Source organism: Corella eumyota, chromosome 2, assembly GCF_963082875.1.
Source record: "Corella eumyota chromosome 2, kaCorEumy4.1, whole genome shotgun sequence".
In the NCBI taxonomy this organism is placed as follows: Eukaryota; Metazoa; Chordata; class Ascidiacea; order Phlebobranchia; family Corellidae; genus Corella; species Corella eumyota.
Window position 1 is genome coordinate 15,022,150 of NC_137491.1, and position 23,623 is coordinate 15,045,772.

The 23,623-nt window shown below is 28.9% G+C and overlaps 2 protein-coding genes, 1 long non-coding RNA gene and 1 pseudogene across 4 annotated transcripts; all 4 read right to left on the minus strand.

Moving 5' to 3' along the window:
• Window positions 1-970: 970 nt before the first annotated feature.
• LOC145743224 (receptor-interacting serine/threonine-protein kinase 1-like) lies at window positions 971-4,985 on the minus strand (annotated as a pseudogene). Its single transcript, XR_014280997.1, has 8 exons — window positions 4,811-4,985; window positions 4,262-4,324; window positions 3,962-4,045; window positions 3,685-3,768; window positions 3,540-3,626; window positions 3,410-3,472; window positions 3,166-3,347; window positions 971-3,039 (listed from the first exon to the last, which is right to left on the minus strand). The product of XR_014280997.1 is annotated as a receptor-interacting serine/threonine-protein kinase 1-like (transcript).
• Window positions 4,907-6,282, minus strand: LOC145742504 (atlastin-2-like). Its single transcript, XM_082560278.1, has 5 exons — window positions 6,201-6,282; window positions 5,750-5,940; window positions 5,542-5,616; window positions 5,233-5,440; window positions 4,907-4,995 (listed from the first exon to the last, which is right to left on the minus strand). The coding sequence occupies exons 1-5, from the start codon at window positions 6,280-6,282 to the stop codon at window positions 4,907-4,909; spliced, it is 645 nt and encodes a 214-aa protein (XP_082416404.1).
• A 183-nt stretch (window positions 6,283-6,465) lies between these two features.
• Window positions 6,466-8,423, minus strand: LOC145743225 (uncharacterized). The gene is made up of 2 exons (XR_014280998.1): window positions 7,917-8,423; window positions 6,466-6,671 (listed from the first exon to the last, which is right to left on the minus strand). It is a non-coding gene; the product is annotated as an uncharacterized LOC145743225 (long non-coding RNA).
• A 793-nt stretch (window positions 8,424-9,216) lies between these two features.
• LOC145743662 (endoplasmic reticulum transmembrane helix translocase-like) lies at window positions 9,217-21,657 on the minus strand. Its single transcript, XM_082561689.1, has 26 exons — window positions 21,341-21,657; window positions 20,766-20,885; window positions 20,109-20,257; window positions 19,799-19,871; window positions 19,502-19,657; window positions 18,768-18,956; window positions 17,957-18,151; window positions 17,665-17,791; window positions 17,108-17,245; window positions 16,882-16,995; window positions 16,719-16,789; window positions 16,098-16,200; window positions 15,352-15,437; window positions 15,075-15,170; window positions 14,429-14,542; window positions 14,219-14,344; window positions 13,706-13,811; window positions 13,462-13,568; window positions 13,180-13,278; window positions 12,641-12,731; window positions 12,333-12,471; window positions 11,729-12,089; window positions 11,053-11,192; window positions 10,717-10,822; window positions 10,340-10,483; window positions 9,217-9,926 (listed from the first exon to the last, which is right to left on the minus strand). Exons 1-26 carry the CDS (start codon window positions 21,590-21,592, stop codon window positions 9,816-9,818), a joined length of 3,513 nt encoding a protein of 1,170 aa, XP_082417815.1. The 5' UTR covers window positions 21,593-21,657; the 3' UTR covers window positions 9,217-9,815.
• Between the last annotated feature and the right edge of the window lie 1,966 nt (window positions 21,658-23,623).

Sequence of the window (23,623 nt, forward strand, 5' to 3'; positions counted from 1 at the left end):
TTACTCTGGCGCGTCTTTAAAACAAGTTTGGTCTGACTACGAATTTACTCTGGCGCGTCTTAAAAAAAAGTTTGGTCTGACTAATAATTTTCTCTGGCGTGTCTTTAAAAAAAGTTTGGTTTGCGCCAGACGCCACTTCAAAATTATAACTGCTGTTGGAGTATTGTTGAAATTTTGGTGAAGTAATCTCTCGCATAGTAAAAAATTGCGAAAGAACGAAGCCGTACGTGTTCTGACAACAAAATAAACAAAAACTACGATCGTAACAAAATGTGACACCATGTACAACGTCATTAAAACGAAACAAAGTATTGCTAAGTGACGTCATAAATTCAAACGTTTGTTTTAAATAACCCTAACTTGTTCTTAAATGTTAAATTTGACCACAAAATGCCTATACTTTGTAAACATGTAATGTATTTTATGTAAGGTACATAAAAGCCGGCAGCGATCACAACACTAGCTAAACTACAGCGGAGAGTTTGATACGATACCCACTGCATTTATGCTGTAGCACCCTTGCAAGGCGATATAGACTCCGACCCAGTCTCGAGTTGCCTGTGGCAGTTTGGGATATTATCGATTATAATTGCCGGGTAGTTATGCTGCTGATTAAGTGCTGGCTAAGCAAAAGTTCGTACCGTTTATAGCGCCTTACTCAAGGGCGCTACAGCATGAGACCAGTGGGTATCGAACCCACGACCTCATATGTGGTGTAGCAAGTGTTCTTACCACTACAGCACGCTGCAGGTCTACTTCTAAGCAAATCCTGAACGAAAAACGTTGAAATTGTCCCAACCACGTAAGTTACGTTTATATCATAATTTTTTGAAACTTCAAAGATATTTTAAATTAATATTTAGTATTTTAGAGGATAAACGCCTGAATTATATTGTCATGCACTAAATTTTTTTTTTAAATTTTAGTGAAATAATATCTCGCTTAGTAAAAATTCGCGGATGAACCCGTATGTATTCTGGCAACCAAATAAACAAAAACTGCAGACATAATGAAATGTGACTTTATGTACAACGTTACCAAATTGACACAAAGTAATGAAATACAAACGTTTTTCCTAAATAACCGTAAGCACAAAATGCTTATACCATGCTTGTATTTAAAAAAGAAGGGTAGACACTTTTCTTAAATAGTTGTAATTGTAAAACTGGAAATAAAATATCATATAAAACAACTATTTAAAAAGCAATTGCCACCAAAGAAGGTTATAAGGAACAATATTTGTTTTAATTTATTACTTGATCTTACCAGTACTAAACATTAGCCATTGTAGGATCTAATACGCTCCTACTATGGCTTAAACAATTATTAAACCCCAATAGAGTACGCTGTAAAGATGAGTATCGATAGGAAGGCCACATTTAATAAAAATACACAAAATAGTCATGTTTAATCAAACTCGCTAACTTATTACCAAAACCTGCCCAAGGATTCTGTACAAGCGGCTTTTAATTAGAACTGAAACTACAGGAAATGGAAAATAAATGCGACACAAAAATAAGACATGAAACACAAACTATAAAGTATATAATCAACAAATTAAGTATAAAGACGAGAGTCTAATTGTATGTTAAACCTTACTTCGGCCTTACTTATTTATGAGTTTTTACGTCCAGTGAACTGACAAAAAAGCTATAAAAATCTATATTGCCAGTTATTTAAAGCAAAATAAAATAGGAGAAAGCGCATACAAACAATAAAGAAAATACAAAGCATAATCGATTAAATAGAACAACAAATGCGTCATAAATGACTATGGGAAGTGAAAAATCTCCCGCAGCTGGGATTAAGCTTAATGATTCAGCATGAAGTAATTACACAAATATTTTTCTAAATAATTTAAAGAAAAAAACAGTAAATATTAAAGTAAGATTTTAGGTGAACTTTTTTGATTGACATAACAGACAGTAATTGCATATATTTGTAATATTACTTAAAAAGTTTAATAAAAAAACAAACACAAACCATTTAAAAAATAAAATAACTCGTTAAAATTAAAGTGCATTACACATTTTGTTTACAACAATTAACACAAGTCAAATTTTTTGCACTACAGAAATTAATGATCAATTGCATATCTAAAAATACTCGTTACATAAAACTGCCTTTATACAATATCAATAAAGTCATTAGAGGTAATATATTTACTTTTTGCTAAAGAATCTATTCTGTAAATTGAAAACTTGGTGGGAAAAATTTATCAATTGGTTGACAATCATAAGAATCCATGTTGGGGATCTTAATTTCCAGTTTCCTGACTATTTCACAAACATGCTCTTGTATTTTCCATAATGCTGTTTCAGAAAACTTACTTTTGAGGCGGTTTCTTACGTCAATAATATTTGGACGTTTATCAGGTACATGCTTCCAACAACTTTCCATCTCCGTTTCAAGTAGATTAATAATCTCTTTATCATTGGGTAGTAAAGTATCTGTTAAGTTTTCAATTAGTTTTAAGTCAGGCCTTATTCCTCTTCGGATACCTTCTAAATAATTGTCCACAGTCATTCCTTTATAAGGAGTCTCTCGAGTTAATATCATGTAAATCATCATCGAAAAGCTATATACATCCATTGACTTGCGAACTTTCAAATGGGGATTTTGTAAAGCTTCGGGAGCTAAAAATACTCTAGTATGTGTATTTGTTTGCTGGGTTGCAGTTGAATTAGAATCTCCAGTGCACGTGGCAAAATAAGCTCCTCCAAAATCTGAGATTTTACATGTCAGGTCACCAGTAAGGAGAATGTTGTCAACTTTTAAGTCACCATGGGTAACTCTTTGGGAAGAAGATATGTTGTGCATGCATGTCATTCCATTGGATATATCAGACACAAATCTTAATCTTACAACTGGGTGTATTGTTTTAACTTTATCCTTTTGATGTAAAAGAAGGGTTTAAGATCACCCCCAAGCATGTACTCCATAATAATTCCTGCTGATCTTAGCCATTTTGTATAACCAATTACTCTCACAACATTGATATGGGTTGATAGTTGTAACATCTGACATTCATTCTTTATTCTGTTTTATAAGGTTACAGCACACTGTTTTTAATTTAATGCACAATGTTTTTTTACATTTTCAAGAAAAAAAAAAGTAAAAAATTAAATAAAAATACTAACAAACAGTATAAAAAGGTATACTAACTGCTCAACAATCCCAGCTGTTTCTAGTTGAGATCCAGTTGCTGGAACACATTTTACAGCAACAGTGCCCCATGCTTTATTAAAAGCAAGACAAACACATCCATAGGACCCAATTCCCAATGAACCTTGATCATTAGATACGCACAAAATATCTTTAGGGTCGTAATACATAACTGATTTTTCCTAAAAAAAATTAATTGATTACATACAACAAAAAATACCAACAAAACAGATAAGTATTAAACCTTCATTAAATCGTCCCTTTCTCTTTTTGACCCTGTGGTTTTTTCCTTCAAATCTTCAACTTCCTTCAGAAATAAAAGAGATAAATTAAGTTTTATACAAAAAATCTGCCATATCTTTTTAATTGTTTACCTTTTCTTTTATTGTCAACTCAGTTTCAATAATTTCATTTTTACTGTTAAGAGTTGAAATTTTCACTAACAAATCCTCTATTTTCTTCTTAAAGAAAACTCTTGTTTTATAAATAGAAAATCTTGTTTTAAAGTTTATTTTTTACCTTATTTTTTAATACTGAATCTGAATTAAGTTTTTCAATTTTAGTTTGCAGTGTTGAATTTTCCATCAACACATTCTCCAGTTCCTAAAAAGAAATTTCATAAAAACTCACTTTCGAAAAATAAATAGTGTACTATGTTACATAATTTTTTTTTTTAATTTGATTTTAATTCCCAGTTTGCACACATAAACTGTTTGACCTAAACTACTATTTAGTTTTTTAAATTTCCAACACAAACTTAAAGTTCAGAAAAAAATGTTATAATTAAGTTATTTACGTTTTCTTTCCACAACAACGCTGAATTCAAGTTTTCATTTTTAGTTTGTAAAATATCAATTTGCTTTAAAACTTCGCTTAGTTTCTAAAAAAATTAATGAAAGTTATTAGGGCTGCGTATGGTTAACTAAAAACCCAAGATTAACTGTTTAAAAAAATGTCGACTTAATTAACTAAATAACAAAAATGGCTTTTGATATCAAGTGAAAAAATCCACTAGATGGGGGTTATTTTGTCACCCTATTTTTTAATAATAAATTTAATAAATAGCAGTTGACTTCTAAAAACATTTTTTGTTTACGTTTTCTTTTTTGTGTAGATCAGATTTATTTTCAACTGGTTCTTGAAGAATATTTTGTTGAACCTGATAAACAAAAGTATTTTATCAATACAGTAAAATAGTCATGTTAGTACTAATCTTATTATTTTTAATGATATATATATTTGTTATGCAAAATATTTTTAAAGTTTATAAATTTATGTTTTTGCCAAAACTACCCGTTTTTGTATGAAGTAAATTGAAATAGTTTAAAACTAATAAATTTGTTGTGAATAGTTGAACAATAAAATTATAGTTTTTGGGATAATTTGATTAACTACTTATTAAATTTTAAATCTAGGGTAAACTAACTAAATAGCCTATATAAGTTTTCATGAAACAAATAAAATTTACATTTTTAACTTTTTTTATCAATTAGGTATTAAGTCGTATAATTAACTAAAATTAAAAACCTAATTTGTAACCTTTTAATTTTAACAACCAGCAAGCATGCTTTTAAATATAAATAGCAAACAAAAAAAAAATTTATCTCATTAAATTTTCGTTGTTAAAGAATTAACCAAAATTTACCTCTAAAATTGTAGATACTTCTGGCATTCTACCACTTTTAAAAATTTTAAAATAACCCAAGATTAAGTTGCCTATTTCTTTTCCTGTTACAACCTTTTAATTGTGGGTTTTAAAAACAATGTTTTCGGGTTTAAACAAATCTCTATTTAAATTTTCAACCTCACGCAAAAAATAATCTCCATTCTCTGCAAAGAAAATTAAATGCCAAAAATATTCAAAAAGGCTACATAACTTTTATTAGAATTTTTTTCCAAATTTTCCAAAAAGCACTATCTTTAAAACAGTATTTATTTAAATATAAAACCAATAAAATGAATATATTCAAGTAATATGCCATATTTTAACAGTGCAAATATCTTGTGTTAGTTTAGTTATGTGGATATAAATATATCATCTGCATTTAATTTAAACCTGTAACTTACCGTCCAGTTTTATTGTGCCAGTGTAGGGTTTATGTTCAGCTACATTTTCAGAGGGTTTTGGTAACAGATAACATGTGCACTTCGAAAAGTATTTTCTAATATTGCTTGAAGCCTTTTGATCAAACACTTTTGCCAAATATTGTTTGCCTCCTTCCTTCCCAAATTTAAAACCTTTATCAGTCCAATCTCGAATAACAAAGATAAAATGCTAAAATATATATAATATTATTCTAAAACTTTCTGCAAATAATATTCTCTTTTTATATATATAATTTCTAAAAATGACATAATCATTATATTTAAAAAAACCTGAGAAGGGGCACAGGTTATTATTTGATGTTTGTTAGCAAGTTTGGTTTCTAATTCCCACAATTCATCAAACAACTAAAACATAAAAAATGAAATCAGTTGATTATTTTAATAAAATTTAAAAGGAATTATTATTAAAAAGCACCCTAAAAGATTCAAAAAAAATTAACAAAAAGTTTTTTAATAAAAATAATAATTGCTAACTTACATCCAATTTAAGTAAGTCATGGGCTTTAATCATTTGTATGGTGTTGTAAATTTGCACAGATCCAATCAATGTGCTTAAGGCAAATAAAGCTAAATGATTAATTCCAAAGTCTCTTCCAGTATCCATCAAAAACAAGTTTACCTGAAATATATTAGGCTTCTGTATTGCAAGATTTAATTTACTTGACAAACCTTAAAAAATCTATATATTATAAACCTAAAAATAAACTTTTAAAGTTGTAAATTAATAAATATAAAAAAAATCAAATGTAGATATTTTAAGCCAGCACTAATTAATATTGATAATTTAAAATACAATAAAGTAACATACTTGAAACAAAACTGCAATGTTTTGCTATTGTGTAGGTAAGAAGGGCTTTAAATGGCATAACCAAACATTAAAAAATTAGAATAAAAATATAAATTAGAAAAAAAATATATAAAAAACAAACCTCGCCCTGTGGAGTGTTGAACAAAAATGGTTTGTTCCAAATCCAAATTCCCTGTGTGCAACCAAAAATTCCGTCCTGCCATTCAAATCCCTTCCTTAACTGTTCAGTTGTATCACTAACCCATTTTTCTTTCTATTACATAAATTTGAAAAATTGAGCATTAAAAAAATAATAAGCATTGTCTGCAATTTAATGTGACTTTAACTTTAATCTATTTTAGTTCAATAGCAGTAATTTTTAAAGAGTTTTAGTTTTACAAACTTGCCTTGTCAGCAAACAAATAACGCAAAAATAAATTAAAAAGAAATGACTTTCCACTTCCAAATGCACTAGTTATGGAATAAATGGCAATTGGTTTGTCTTTCACATCATCACTGCAGAATATTTTCTCTATTGCATTTTTATTTAAAGTATACCCTTTACCATCATCAAGCCATGGAACAGGGTTAACCAACTGTACAGCTTTTCCCACTATAAAACAACATACCATATAATTTAAATACATTTTTAAAGGTATAAATTTTTAACACACAGTTAAACACAGATTGTTTACCTAAATAATAAAAAAATATATATAATACAGGCTGTAAAAATAGTCTTAAAGAAAATTGAAATTAGATTAAAAATGTAAACAAGTTGGTTAAATCTTATTAATCACAGAAACAATGTATATATATATCTTTATCCTTGATATGGAAAGGGCAAATGCGCGACCTAAACATAGAGTCATATCAGTTACTCTGCCTTTAGCAGTTTGGGATATTATATAGAATATAATTGCCCGCTTATTATGCTGCTGATTAAGTTTTGACTCAGCAGAAGTTCATACCTTTTATAGCGCCTTACTCAAGAGCGCTACAGCATGAAAGCATTGGGAATTGAACCCACGACCTCATGTTGTGTAGCAAGTGTTCTTACCACTCAACCACGCTGCTGGTAAATTAAAATTACTTTGAACTGATAATAAATAACAATGATATTAAAACATTTTATTTATACAGCTTATCATCATAATGACATTGGTTCCAACCCACCTAAATAACGATTGTTATTTGAATTCGTTGCGAATTGCTTTTTCATTTTGGGTAAAGTTTTTTTTGTTTACTTTTTTAAAAATAAAAAAATATTATCTTTGCATTATAACAACAAGTAACAGAAGATTCTTTTTTACAAGTTATTAGTTGCAATTTAAAACAGAATTAAATGTTAACATATTTGGAGATTTCCAGATTATTTTGCAAAATAAAGTCAATTTATAGTTTTATTGGTTGAAAACTAAAATCAAAATGTGGCACTTAAAGAAAAGGGCATAATATTAAATGAGGTTAAATTAGAGACTAAAGAGGTTTCGACTGTACAATACACAACTGAGATTTTTTATGTCAAGTATGAATAATACTGGCGACATGTCCCTTGACTCATTTGACTGCAGAACTTGTAAGTTTTGCAGGTAAATCTAGTGTGAGTTGTTCAAAATTGGCGTAAAATAAAGTGAAGTTTTGCAGTTATATCTAGTGAGAGTTGGGATCTCTATTAGTTTCGCACGCCCTTAATGAACAAAGCGTTAAAACCTAAGTATGGCAAATGTGCCACCAGATTTTTTTAAATCTGAAATGACGTCATAATTTTACATCGCATGACCTCATTATTTGGGCGTTTATTCTCAAAAACAATAAAAATTAAGTTAAAATATGTTTAATGAATTATTAATATTACCCAATAAACTTCCCTTGACTTATTGGTTAATAACTTGAGTTTTAGTTAACCAAATTAAACGATTTAAAGTTTGCACAAAAGAAGAACATTTCACCCACAGCAATCACCCATCAAATTAACTCTATCGCCCCCAAGCGGAAAATGCAGAAGCTTTAAAAGTTAAAATTGAGCACAAATTGAGGATAAAGTCACCCAAAAAATTTCTAAAGTTGGTGTTGCATTTAAATTGATCTACTTTAACAACTTCTGAAAATTGTAGCTTTCTAACCCAACCCAAATAGATTTTATAGACCATTAAACTAGTTCCGCAAAAAACCATAACTTAACAATATTATTTTCGTCCGCGACTAACTACCCGTGACAAATTGGTTAATAACTCGAGTTTGGTTCATAAATTTGTATAAAATAAAGTAAGGTTTACTTATTTTAGGCACAAGTATTGCTAAAATTTTGGTGAAATAGTCTCTCGCTTAATAAAAAATTGCAAACGAGCGAACGTATTCTGGAAATAAAATAAACGAAAACTACGGTAGTAACAAAATGTGACTCGATGTACAACGTCATTAAAACGAACAAATTGCTAAGTGACGTCGTAAATTCAAACGTTTGTTTCAAGTAACCATAACTTGTTCTTAAATGTCAAATTTGACCACAAAATGCCTATATACTTTGTAAACATGTAATTTCTTTTTTTAAGGTACATAAGAGCCGACAACGTGGTATAGTGATCACAACACTTGCTAAACTACAGCCGTGAGTTCGATACGATACCCACTGCTTTCATGCTGTAGCGCCCTTCAGTAAAGCCATTTATGCGGTATGAACTCCTACTAAGCGAGCACTTAATCAGCAGCTTAATTATCGGGCAGTTATAATCTATATTAAGCCAAACTGCCAAAGCCAACTCGAGACTGGTTCGGGGTAATATTTGTTATGTTACTCTATGTTTAGGTCGTGAAGACGACCTTTCCACACCGAGGATCAAAATATATAAAAATAAAAAAGAAATAAAGCGAATGTATATTAAAAGTTATCGAATAAACCAAATTAATATGGGGGAATACGATAGGGAGCCAAACAACTAAGTTTTAATAGAGTTTAACTTTTATGCGAAAATTTAATATGAGCGTGGTGTAGTGAAAATTTGTTTCAAGGAGATCCAATTTCGTAATAGGCCTACACTACATCACTACTTAAAATAACAATATTCATATACTGATAATAATCATCTTCTGAATCCAATGTAGGGTGCTAAACATTCGACCCTAGTACAAATTAAAACAAGATCAACCGGTTGCCTAACCAAAAAACTTTTATTTTGACAAAATGCATGCCGATTTTCGAAAGAAATAATAAAAGTCACGTGGTACAGGAAAATGCGGTAATTCAACAACCCATTTTCTCACAACTGCCAATACGTTTAAACCATCAAGAAACTGTCAATAAAATACAATGAACATCGTCAACAAAATGACATTTTAACTAGCGCATTAACACCACATGCCAAACACATAAACATTACAGTAGTTAACCAGCAATACTTCCATTATAGAAGAAGACAGTTAGTCATATACGAAAATTAGTGGTCAATTTAGACATCGTTGTTTTAAACAAAACCTTGATAGGCCAATAAAATGATAAGCCAATATAAACCCCGGTTAAAAAAATAAATTAACCTACAATAAGTAGTGTTAAGCATATCAAATCAATTAATTATAATTTATTAACCATGGTAGATATAAGTTCGTATTTAATAAGCAATTGTGATTTAACAACTTGCTTTAAATCCTACAGTAGAACTTTTTATGGGATTAAACAATTTTTTTTAATTGCACTTAAAAATGATAGAAAAATGTTCTTAAATTAAAAATTATAACTTTTCCTAATATAATTTATTCTTTACGAAATTTTTCTTAATTTTCCAGCACCTAATATTAATCGTAGTGAACGATCTAAAACCCATGTTGAAAACAAAATTCCGAGTATAACTTGAGTAAGTAGCATTTGAAACTAAAAAAGAAATTTAAAGTTAAAAAAAAAAACCTAAAAATGTAATATAAGTTAACAAAGTAAAATATTTAAGATAGGGCAGTGTGGTGGTCAGAACATTTGGCTTTACTACATAAGGTCTTGGGTTCAATTCTTACCGCTCTCATGGTACAGCGCAGTTGGGTAAGGCGCTATAAACATCATAACTCCTGCTGTGTCAGCAATTAAATAGCAGATTAATCAACGGGCAAATATAATCTATAATATCCCAAACTGCTCGAGACTGGGTAAAAGATGCTATGATATGTGTAAGTTGTGAAACCAACCTTCCCACATCAAGATTATAACTTACAATATTTGTAGCTATATTAACTAGCTATTTTAACTGACAGTTATATTTCTTAGACAAGAAAAAATTCGAAAACAAAAAATACCTCTCCTTCTAAAACAACTATTTCAAATTGTTCATTAATGTCAGGTACTAGACCAGATAAAAGTATACAGATAAATCCACTCGAGATAAAAAGTGAATAGAAAAGCGGTTTGTTATCAATCAAACTTTCCATAAATGGCCGCCCCTTAGTAAACAAATTTAAATATAAAATTATTTTGTTTATGGTGAAATTTTTTAAACTGAAACAATTAAAGTTCTTATAAGCTTTTCTATATATATTTAAAAAAAAAAAATTTAAAGAAAAAAATTAAAATTCTAAGCGAAAATAACCAAAAAAAGTTCAATTCTATGCTTGTTAGCTAAGTAATTTAATTTACATTGCAATGTTGTTCCAAAAAATTGACAAAATTTTTTTACCCTGTAATTAATTCCAAAAGTAATTATTTGAGTGGCAAGGGCAAGAATATAAACAGTGGAGTTTAACAAATTAGCTTCAAAATCTGCTTCAAAGTCAATGGTTTCTCTAAAAATAAAATTGAAATGCAAGTTTTAAAGATATACCCCTATCATTAATTTTGCGGAATCAATAAATTTAACAAATTTTGTTAATAAGGTAACTTTTAAAATATATGTAAACGGTATAAGAAATAACATCAAAATTAAACATAATAAATTATATAATATCTTTACAACACAATTTAAACACAGCAAAGACAAAAAGATAGTTTTTAATCATCAAAAATTTATACTTACTTGAAATCTATTTTTTTAACTTCCCTAACTAAAAACACTAGTGAACTAAAATGAACAGCAAACTGAGCAGTGATAGTAAGAATAGTGTAACTGTTAAATATATTTGGTAGGGGACGTTGCTTTGACAACACCTTTAAGGGCTAAAAATTAAAAACAATTTGAGTGAAATAGTAATACTTATTAAAACCAACTATTTATTCATAAGTAGTATTATTGTTTGATACTTGTAATGCATATTGTAAACCGGCAGCAGGGTGTAGTGGTAAGAACACTTGCTACACCACACATGAGGTCGTGGGTTCAATCCCCACCGATCTCACACTGTAGCTCCCTTGAGTAAAGTCTATAAGCGGTATTAACTCATGCTAAGCCAACACTTAATCAGCAGCATAATTATCCGGTAATTATAATCTATAATATCCCAAACTGCCACAGGCAACTCGAGACTGGGTCGGAGTAACTGATGTTGCTCTATGTTTAAGTCGCGCATTCGACTTTCCCCCATCGAGGGTAAAGAAAAATACAAAAAAAAAATTGTGAAGCTAATACAAGTGTGGAAAAAATCTATTGTTAAAAAAACTAAAAAATAACTTTATTGATTTTCATTGCTAGCAAAAAATATATATATGGAAAAGAGTTGGATATTGTAGCCAAAAATTTCCAATTAAAACATTACCTTGCTTCTGGAAACAAACAAAAAGCAACCAGCCAACAGCAATCCTTGTAAAGTCGCCTGAGTGTCCGAAAATTTGACTCCATCCAAAAACAAAACACTTTGACTGTAAGCCAAAACTAAGGCATTTAAAGCCAAAATTTTAAACATCTGTAAAGTAGTAACCAAGGTACACCTTCCTTGTTTTATGATGTGGCAAACTGCCATAATGCTCGAAAGTTTGTAAGAAAATGGTGCAGCTATGCTAGCATCTCCCATTTTCACAAACTGAGGCTCTGAATCCATTTCGTTAAGCATATTTTTTAGTTTTGCATGGTGATGATTTGAATTCTCTGTTTGTTGAGTGTTTTTTTGATGCAGAGAACTATAAGAAAACTTTGTAATTATTTTTTTAATTTTTGGATTTTAGTAGCCTATTTAAATAAAAAATATAAAAAAAAACTGTGTAACTATTTTTTTTTTATTTTTAAATATCAAATAAATTTTGATTAACTAACAAAATTTACTATAAAAATTGGTTAAAAAAAAACAAAACATGAATTATTTTAAGCAACAAAGTTTAAATAAGTTAATTTAAATAAATGGGTGCTAATGGTTTTAAAATTACCGATTGTTTCTAGCTCCAATTCTCATTTTAGATGGTCTTTGGGAGACTTTTGGTTCATCAGTGATTGGTGATTGGTTGGTAACAGCTGGTTTTATCCGAGTTATTGGTTTGTCTGGTGCATTACTCAACAATGCCACACCTGTGAGAAAAACTTAATTTAAAATAAAACAACGTGCCTACAACCCTGTACTAAGTACTTTAATATAGTATGTGCCTTAGATTACAACTGGCGAAAACCAAAATTTGAAAATACAATTTATTTAATGATAAGATACTAAGAAATATGTCATTCAGTTACTAGTACTTACCAACATTTGCATGTTTTAAGGCACCAACATCGTTTGTTCCATCTCCACACATTAGCACATAAAAACCTAACTGTTGCAGTGATGTTATTATCTAAAATTTTAAATTTTGCGTAAATAAAATAAAAGTACAGCTTAATTTAGTAAAGTTATAACCAAAATATATATAGCTATTTTTTTACATTTTTTTTATCCTTGATGTGAAAACACAGACTTCACAATCTGAACATAGAGTAATATCAGTTACCCTGATTCAGTCTAGAGTTGCCTTTGGCAGTTTAAGATATTATAGAATATAATCGGCTAATCATTTTTGCTGATTAAGTGTTGGCTTAGCAGGGGTTTATAAAAGCAGTGGGGATTAAATCCAGGACCTCATATAGTTAAGCCAAGCATTCTGACCACCATACCATGCTGCCGGTATAATTTATAAGTTCCTAACTGTTGCAATTACAATAAATATATTTAAAACATACCAAGCAATTTTAAATATGTGTTAAATTAATTCCTGAAATAAGTTTTACAAAAAAATTAGTCATTACCCTTTCTTTTTGTTTTGGACTAGTTCTTGCAAAAATTCTTACTGCCGGAAGAATCTTTTTTAAATAGTTTGGTTCATTTTCATCTAAATAAGAGAAACCCTAAAAACAATTAATAAACTAAAAAATACATTTTGGATTAAAAATATAATTTTACTCTGGTTTTTATGAATTTTAAAAACAAATTTAAATACAGCGAAATAATTTAAAAAATTTTTTTTAATATATTTAATAATATAGTTTATTTAGTTTTATATATTATTTAATATTTTTATAGTATCTTACATCACCAGTGATACAAAGATCGTATTTCTGATTTAGAATATTTTTCCAGTCGTTAATATTTAAAGAAAATTCGACATCACTATTTGATGCTTTCCAACTCCAGTTGTCTGAAAATATATTAAAAAATCATTTTTAATTGTAATTATGCAGTTAATATTTAAATGCAGTTAATATTTACTTATAAAAAAAATTTAAAAAAATTATTTTGGTAAAATAATTTAACGTAATTCAAAATAATTTTTACCATGATTATTATTTGTTAGAATAAGGCAACCACTTTTTCCAGTAAATTTGAGTTTTTTTCCAACATAACAAGCTGTCAGTGGGTTATCACCAGTAATCATTGTAACCTTAATCATTCAACATATATATATAGTTATAAATTAACATACAATAAAAACTATAAGGCTATAAGTTAATGATGTTATGTTTTTTTTACAGAACTTAATTTTAGCTTTTTTGCAAATTTAAAATAACTTAGTGGGGTTCGATCCCAACTGCTTTCATGCAGTAGCGCCCTTGAGTAAAGCGCTATAAACAGTATGAACTCCTGCTGAGTTAAAACTTAATCAGCAACATAATAAGGGAGCTATAACTTGGATAATATCTGAACTGCATAAGGCAACTCAGAACTAGGTCGGGGTTACTAATGTTACTCTAAGTTTATGTTGTGAAGTCAACCTCTCCACATAGAGGATAAATATATTAAAAAATATATATATATGTTGTACATAAAAGAGTTCTAAATAAATTTTACATAATGAGAAGCATTTCTTATTTCCTTCATTACAGCTTTGGAATCTTCCTTTAAAGGACTTGAAACAATCACAAATCCAGCAAAAGTTAATCCTGATTCTGCTTCTTCACGTTTCATGTTTCGAATCTTAATAAATTTAGTTAGTAAAATAACTAAACAAATTTTACTTTGGCATTTTAAAATAAAACACTTCAAATTAACTTAAGTTACCTGTTGGGCTGACAGACCTTTTCCTAGTTCTTTTATTCCAAGGGCAAGTACCCTGGCTCCTCTTCCTGAAAAAAGTTGATGCTGTTGGTCATAATCTGGTGGAATTTCGGTAAACTATTAAAAAAATTAAAATCATATTTTAAACTTGTTACAAAACAATAACATAAACCAGCAGCATTGTGTAGTGGTCAAAACACTTGGCTTTACCACATAAGGTCCCGAGTTAGTTTCCCACTGTTTTCATGCTGTAGCGCCCTTAGGTAAGGTGTTATAAACAATATAAACTTTTGCTTAATAATATTTCAAACTGCCAAAGACAATAAGTGCGACTGGGTTGAATCAAATGATGTTACTCTATATTTAGGCCTTACAGTCGACCTTTCCACATAGAGGATAAATAAATGGGAAAAAAAAAATACACTTAAGTAAGTTAAACAAAGACATTTTTTTTTTATAAAGCCAGTTATTTAAACTTTTATATATATTCATTAATTAAAAACATTTTTTTTTACTAAATTATACAAAAAGAAATAAAGTTAAAACAACTATATTAAAAAAATGAAGAATCATAAAATACCAAAGTCTATAAAAAATATAAAAAATATTCTACATTAATTTATAAATAATTTTTAGTCAAAAAACAAACCAAAGGTTTAAGTGTTTCAGCTGCTCCTTTACATGCTACAGAGTAAACATTACCAACTGACCCAGCTACCTCTTGGCTTAAGATAGTACTCATTCTCTGCAAATAATAATTTAATTAGCTCTTTAAAAAAAAAAATTAAAATAAAAAAATTAATTTTATTAAAAATAACACATAAGTATGTTAAAAACCTAGTCAATAAAATTATAAAAACATCTTTTTAAATAATGATATTGCTTTAAAAAATTTGATAAAAATTTGTATTTGTTTTAAACTTTACTTTAAGTTGCGAAGTAAAATGAAATCTGTGACAAATTTTGAGGGGAAATAATCCAGCAGTTTTTTTCTTTGGTATAACCACATCACCTAAACAAATAACAAAATATGTTTCTTAAAAATCAAACAATTATTACAGCTTATAAGTGCTGTTCTTGCTATGCTTACCCTTCTTAAATAATAAAGTTTTAAAATACCAACAACATAATGTAGTATTAAGCTGTTGGTTTTTTTGTTTGTTAAAATTTTAGGGTTAAGATAAATCTTAGTAGAAATTATAAAATAATTTAAACCCAGATCGTAGTACTTGTACTTGTATACAAATTACTTATCAAATCAGTTTTATTTAATATCAATTTAACCAACAAATTTAGTAAAATTTATGTAATATTGATGTTGCTAAAATTAATACCAAAAGCTATGATTTTATCATAATCCTTTAAACGAAAAATATTAAGATAGATATGAGTTTCTTTTATGTTGCCTCAAAACTGGATTGTTCTTATTAGATTTAAAATAATGACCAAAGGAGTTTAACTGTTGCGTAATATTAGGTAAGTGATGTTTAACAAAGTATGTTCAAGACATTTATTTGCACTGGGTTACAGAGTTATTATAACATGATTCTTAAAACACTGATTTTTGTTTAGTGATTATGTATAACTATATTAAAAAGTCGTTGATCGTTTGTATCAATTGGCACAACACTATTAAATAAACATATAAAATTAGTACTAAAAACAAACTTACTTTTAGTTAAATTCCACTGTACAGATTTGAACATTGCTTGTTCAAGTGGATCTCCAACCAGGACTTCATCTAGATTCGACAAGGAATGACAAGAAGCTAAAACCTTAATAATTAAAATATTTTAAAATGATTTATTTATTTTTTATAAAAAGCGTTTAAAGATTAGGTTAGTAACTTGCAATTTTTTTTTTATATATATACTTATTTATACTTGATGAGGAAAAGTTGACTTTATGACCTAAACATAAAGTAACATCACGTACTCTGACCCAGTCTCAAGATGCCTTTGACAGTTCAGGATATCATAAATTATAAATGTCCAATAATAAGACTGCTGATTAGAAGTTGGCTCAGCAGGAGTTCATACCCTATAGCATAAGAGCAGTTGAAATCTAACCCAGGTATAGCATAAGAGCAGTTGAAATCAAACACAGGACCTCATGTAGTGAAGCCAAGAGTTCTTACCACAACACCAGGCTACCAGTATATTGATGTGCGGAAGTTGCAATAATATTTATAATTGACTGATCAAACAATTACTGTTATCAAAACAGTATTAAAGAATATCTGAACTACTTGTAGTGAACAAACCTTTGTAATGTTTAAAATTTATTTTAATACCTTTTGGGTGATTGTGGGAGATGACAAAACAGGGGATAATAAGTTATCATTATCTTTTTCAAGTTCAACACCTGAAAATAATTTTAAAAATAATCAATTTTAATCGAACAAATTTTATAAAATTTATACTCTATCAAACTTATTTCTAATGGTGTTTAAATACCTGCGATACCCTCTACTATCAAACAATCGCTTGTCAGAGTTCCAGTTTTATCAAAACAGCAAATATCAATTTTTCCTGCAAATGGAATTCGAAATGGTTCTGTACAAAAAACGTCTGCAAAAAAATGTACCAATGTTTTATTTTCTGTATTTAAAGTTAACCAACCTGGCAATAATATTACTTTAAAAAGTAATAATAATAATTTAAATTAGCCTATCGTACTTACACAACTTAGATAGAGCAAGTAGTGAAGAGTTAACAGCTAACGAAAGTTCAATTGGAAGTTCTGGTGGAACAACTGAAGTTAAGATTAACACACAATTCAACACCAACTTGTATCTACTTCTATCTGGATTTGCACTTCCTGCAATTTAAGGATTTTTTACATTTTATAAAATGTCATTTAAAATTTTTTTTTTTTAACCCTATAAATTTAAAATTAATAAAAGTAGATAATAAAATATGCGTAATTTTGTGTAATATATCTAGTCCAAATTTAAATACAAAATTGATGTTGTAAGATTATATTTAAGTTTTTTTATTTTAGTGGTGTAGTTAGTCTGCTATCTTAATTTAAAACCTTCTTTTAAAAAATGTTTGAAAAGTATAATTCCAACTAAGGTTACAACTGATTTATAAGGAATTTAGATACTTTTAACTCTTGTTTTTTTAGAAAATCATTCTGTGATTTAATGTAAAAATGTCAAAACGAGCAAAAAAGCTGGGTAACCCCCTAAGTATACTTAATAAAAATAAATAAGTAGAAGTATAAATTATATTTACCCACTACCCAGACATAGGCGGACGCAGCAATAGCAAAAATAAGAAGAAACATGATAAAAGCAAAAGTCTCGAGATTGTTTGCAGTCACTCGTTTAACACCAAACAATATTGTTCGCAGCAGTTTGCCCTAATAGCAAATAATAATTTTTACAATCGTATAAACCAAACATTGGTAATAAAAATAATCAGATATTTTAAAATAATTTAAATTTTTTTTTATTGTAGCTAAAAGGATAATACCATTAATCTTTAAGCTATAATTTTAATTTTATATTATTTAAGAAAGATTTACCTGAGAAGTATTAAATCCAGTTCTTAGTACGTAACCTAAACAACCGTTATCAGTTGGTCTCGAGGCTCCCTCTTTAGTTACATTTTTAGCAGGAGGATCATGTTGGACAACTCTTGTGCCTCCATTAACCACATGTATTCTTTCATGAACAGACAAGTCGAGTAGAATTGTAGCATCATTATCTTCTATTGGTTCCTAATAAAAAAATTGGATTACTTGTACTTTAATGTTTTCAGAAAAACTCTCATATTTTGCGCTCCTAGCTAATTCTCTCCCATACTTTGTGATTTTGCCTAATTCTCTCTCATTTTTTGCGATTATAGCTAATTCTCTCTTATACTTTGCGATCCTAGCTAATTCTCTCCCGTCATTTGCAATCTTACCTAATTCTCTCTCATTTTTTGCGATCTTGCCTAATTCTTTTCCATATTTTTCGATTCTAGCTAATTCTCTCCCATACTTTGCGATCCTAGCTAATTCTCTCTCATATTTTGCGATCTTGCCTAATTCTCTCACATAGTTTGTGATCTTGCCTAATTGTCTCTCATACTTTGCAATCCTAGTTAATTCTATTCTGTACTTTTCGATTCTAGCTAATTCTCTCCCATACTTTGCGATCTTGCCTAATTCTTTCTCATACTTGCTGCCTAATTCTCTCTTGTATTTTACGGTTTTGTCTGATTCTCCCATTTGGCAATTCTAAGTTTTAGTGAGAACCGTAAAGTATATACAAGTGATTCAAAAAATTAGTATAATTTAATTCAAAAAATATTTAAATTAAAATATTAAACTACAAATTAAAAGTATTTACCTTCATTTGTGGAATAGATTCTCCTGTCAACATAGCTTCGTCCACAATTAACCTTCCTCTTATAAGTAATACATCACATGGCACATTTTGCTCACTCCCAACCTTTGAAGGAGAACGAGCCAGTGATACAATATCACCAGCCACTAGTTCATGACTTGGCAATTGTCTCCATTTTAAGGCGCGATAAACCTGAATTTAACATTTTGTATTTAAATTTTCACAAAAAAGTCACGAAAAAAAAAAGATATATATGCATATTTTGTTACAATAGGGATTTCAGCTTTAAAATTATGCAGAAAATATTCTCGTGAACAGTTATATACGTTTAAATGACGTCATAACCGAGTACTCGGACTCAGCCGAGTATCGCAACAAAATACTCGGGCTCGTCGAATCCGAGTAATTTGGATTTTAGCCCATTTCTAATATTTGGCATAGCACATCTAAAACACACATAAAGAATATTAATTTTTTTTTTTAAATTTATTAATTTCTTTACTAATTCATGTGCTTAACTATGTTTTTTTAATTCTTGTGTAAGTTATAAGCGTTTTTCTAAGGAAGAGTTTGGTGTTACAGTTTAAATTTCAAATTGACCTTATTGTGAAATCGAAAATATTTTTATTTATACATTTTTGACATCAGTACAGTTTAAATAAATATATAAACTAGCCAAATTTTTCCGTTAAGTTTTCAGAAAACTTATAAACTTATATACAAAAAGTATAACTTACATAAATTGGATAAGATTTGTTTCCCATCTTGCGTATTTCTGACATATTTTTAAGTTGTTGATAAACTAAGGAGGCTTCAAATGCAATTAACATAAACAGAGTAAAGATTGAATAATACCAATATTCATCTAAACACCATAATCCAACACAGAACACCTATAACGTAATTACACATTTGAGAACAAGGAAAAAAACTAAACTTGTATTCTAAAGATTTTTTTATATATATATATATAAATCTAACTAAAACAACAATACAATTAGATTTATATGTTTTTAATAGGCTATATAATTTACCTGAAAAACAAAAAAAGGAGCAGTAGCTCTTTCCATAAAAAGTTCTTTAAATTCTGGAACCACCATCTCCATTCTAATTAAATGATTAAATATTAAATTTATTGTTATATAGGCCGTATAATTAGTATGTGTCTGTAACAAATAAAACTATATATACAGAAAAATATTGCAGGTTAAGTTACAGTTAATATTTTAATTAGGGAAGTTAAACTCGTTTTTTTTTAAGTAATTAGTGGTTTTATTGTGATTTAATAACTTGAAATTTTACACAATAAAACAACTAGCTATTTTAGGTATATAAATAATCTACTTATTATTTCCATAAATGTTATAGGCATTTTTATATTCTTCTTCGTCTTTAAATCCCTTATTTGTTTGATAAAATTTAAAAGTTTCCGTTACTGGAAAAGACACTGGACTGAATTGTTTTTTTTCTTCGCTGTCAAAGATGTAAATTACCTAAACATAATTTGTTCAGATAAATATGAATTTATTATATCCAAATACTCGTTTTTTTTTGTATAATCTTTATCCTCGATGTGGGAAGGTCAAATGCATGACCTAAACATAGAGTAACAACTGCTACCCCAGCCCAGTCTCGAGTTGCCTTCAGCAATTTAGGATATTATATAAATTATAATTGCCCGTTAATTATGCTGCTGATTAAGTGCTGGCTCAGCAGGAGTTCATACTGTTTATACACCTTCCTAAAGGACACTACAGCATGAGATCACAGAGAATCTAACCCAGGACCTTATGTAGTGTAGGAAGTGTTCTGACCACTACACATTCGTGCCACCCATACAAAAAAAGATCAACTGTCTTACAAAAAAAAAAAAAATTTAAAAAGATCATGAATCTAACTAAAATTCTTAGAGCATTTGTTACCAACAAAAATGAAAACAAACTCTTATAACTCAAATCATATTAGAACTAAAACGCAAAAATATAATACATATTAAAAAACCTTTTGAAACTCGAACCATATCTTTAAAGTGTCCTGTTTTTGCAAAGGAACAATTTGCGAGGATCCATTATGTGAAGTTGGGTCAACCCTTACAAAAGTGGCATCCACAGCATTGTATATCTAAGAATTATTGACAGTTTTAATAAATTAAACTAAATGTTGCATCTAATTAAATCAAAAAAAAAACTAAAAACGAGGTAATATACATAGTTGGAAACCTTTTTAGTTACATGAGTAAATAGTTATAGTTTCTAACAATTTTTTTTTGTATATATATATATTATCTTTATCCTTGATGTGGGAAGGTTAAATACATGACCTAAACATAGAGTAACAACTGCTACCCCAGCCCAGTCTCGAGTTGCCTTCAGCAATTTAGGATATTATATAAATTATAATTGCCCGTTAATTATGCTGCTGATTAAGTGCTGGCTCAGCAGGAGTTCATACCGTTTATAACAGGCGCTACAGCATGAGAGCAGTGGGGATTGAACCCACGACCTCATAGTGGTGTAGCAAGTGTTCTTACACTACACTGCGCTGCTGGTTAATTAGTTACAGATAAGTAAAAATACCTTTGAACATGTTAAAAGACACCTCACATTGACGGACCAAAAACAAAACAAAAAAGCCAAAACTTGAACAAGAAATACAGCAGCGAAAAGGGCTATTCCAACTTCAAACTGTTCAGTTTGAAAATACGAAAACCACAAATATGTTGCTAATCCATATAATAAAATAAATGGTCCCAAGTAGCCATGTAAATATATTGGTCTTTTATTTAGTAGCGTAATGTTTTTGACAAGTAAATCTTCAGAAATTAGCATTTTTATTTAATTTTTAGAAATTGAAATATAACGATGCCACATTCATACAATACAGGCAGACAGGCCTATTTACTATTTAGCTACAAGAGTCGTGTGTCGTACATGAAAAGGACGTTGTGACCGAAGTAAGACACATTTGCCACAAAAAATTAAAAATTAAAATGACGTAACTTTTTTTTTTTTTAATTGTTTTAAATAGGGATACTTTACTACTTTTATTTATATAAATACTAAAAAAAAATTTACCGTTGAAGTTACTTTTTTTATTATAATGCGCGATAAAAATTACCATAATTGTCCTAAATGTAGTTAAATACGACTTAATAATTTGGTATTAAAATAATGTAATTTTGTTTTGAACTGTTAAGAATAATTGCAAAATTAGAAAATCAATTTAGCTGGCAAAGTACCTGATGGTACATGTTTTAATTTCGGATGGGCTGAAATATTAAAAAACTGGAAAGTAAGTTTGCAAAGGAAAAAGTATATATATATCCTTTTTTAAATTTTTACGCCAATTAATAAACTTTAACTTTTTTAGTCAATAAAACATAAAATGTTTTATGAGGTAACTTATATTAATAAAACTTTATAACATTACCACCAAGTTAAAAAAATGTTGAATATAACAGTGTTTGAAGGTTGCGGTTTTAACGTTTCTTTTTTGAATGTTTAAACATTACTAAAATCTCCAATCACATGCAACGAAACGTAGAACAATATTTGTGATGTCACAATCGTTTCAACTTCCGTCGATAGCCGTTTTTGCACTTAAAACTAGGTTACTTGTTAGTAATAATGTGAAAAACGTGAGAACCGGAAAGTAAAATAATAACTCGATTTATTTTTGAACTAGCTTAGGACTGCGTTACGTAAAGGCCTACACAATGATATGGATAACAATAATTTGTTTATTAACTATTGGAATAAATTATGGTAAGTTAGAATCTATTCTTAAATTTTATTTACTAATTGCTAAGAAAACGTTACAAAAAAGTAACTTTAAAAAGTAATTAAGGTTAACCTATATATTGAAGTAGTTAAAGCAGAAGTACAACTTAGTTAAAATTCTATTATTGAATTTCAAAAATATCTTCACTTTTTAGTGACTGCCGTTGTATGTCCAAGTGAATATTGTAAATGCGTTTTCTCATACGGTTACGGTCCTTGTCAGAGATGCGATTGTTCGCAAAGTTGCAGCGAGTACATCCCCTTTGGAGACGTTAGTTTACTTGGTTGGTAAACATTAATAATCGTATTTTTTAATTCAATTGTGATTAACAAATTCCTTTTCACCCGCTTTAAATTTTCAAAGCATACAAATGTATATAAACTATACGTAACCGAAGTTACTTGGTTTTTAAAAGTTAAAAATAGTGCAATTTATATATAGTCTAAGTTACGTAAACCTGTAATTATTAGGATGTCAGCTTGGAGATTATTATCAGTTTATGAGTCACCCACAAAATCAAGATGAAATTGTTGGAACACAGCTATGGAACAATGATCTTCAATCAAACGGAATGTACAGAATTCCCTACTTTTTCGACCCAAGTAAAATTAAAACTGTTGCACTTTTTAAAAAAACAAATTGTTTTGACTTAAATTTACACTCAAATAATTTCAGGGCGTGTAATTTTTGTTTATTACTCACAGCTGTGAGCCGAAGTTACAGACTAGCAACACAACGGGCAATATCACAACTTTTTGCTCAAACATGCATTAAATTTGAACCCGCAACCGTTGAAGATACAAATATCATCAAATTCGTCCAAGACACGCGGTGCTACTCGTTTATTGGACGAAATCCGAATGTTAGAATAATTGAGGTGACTTTTTTATTAAAAATATAAATAACGTAGTTCGGATTCGGAATATATATATTTTATTGATGATAAATATCATACTGATAATATAATTATGTTCCGATATTTAAGACTTTAAACCATAACTATTATTTGATAAATAAATAATGATTTGAAATCTCTTGTAAATCAATTGATTATCGACACTATAAGAATGATTTTCTAA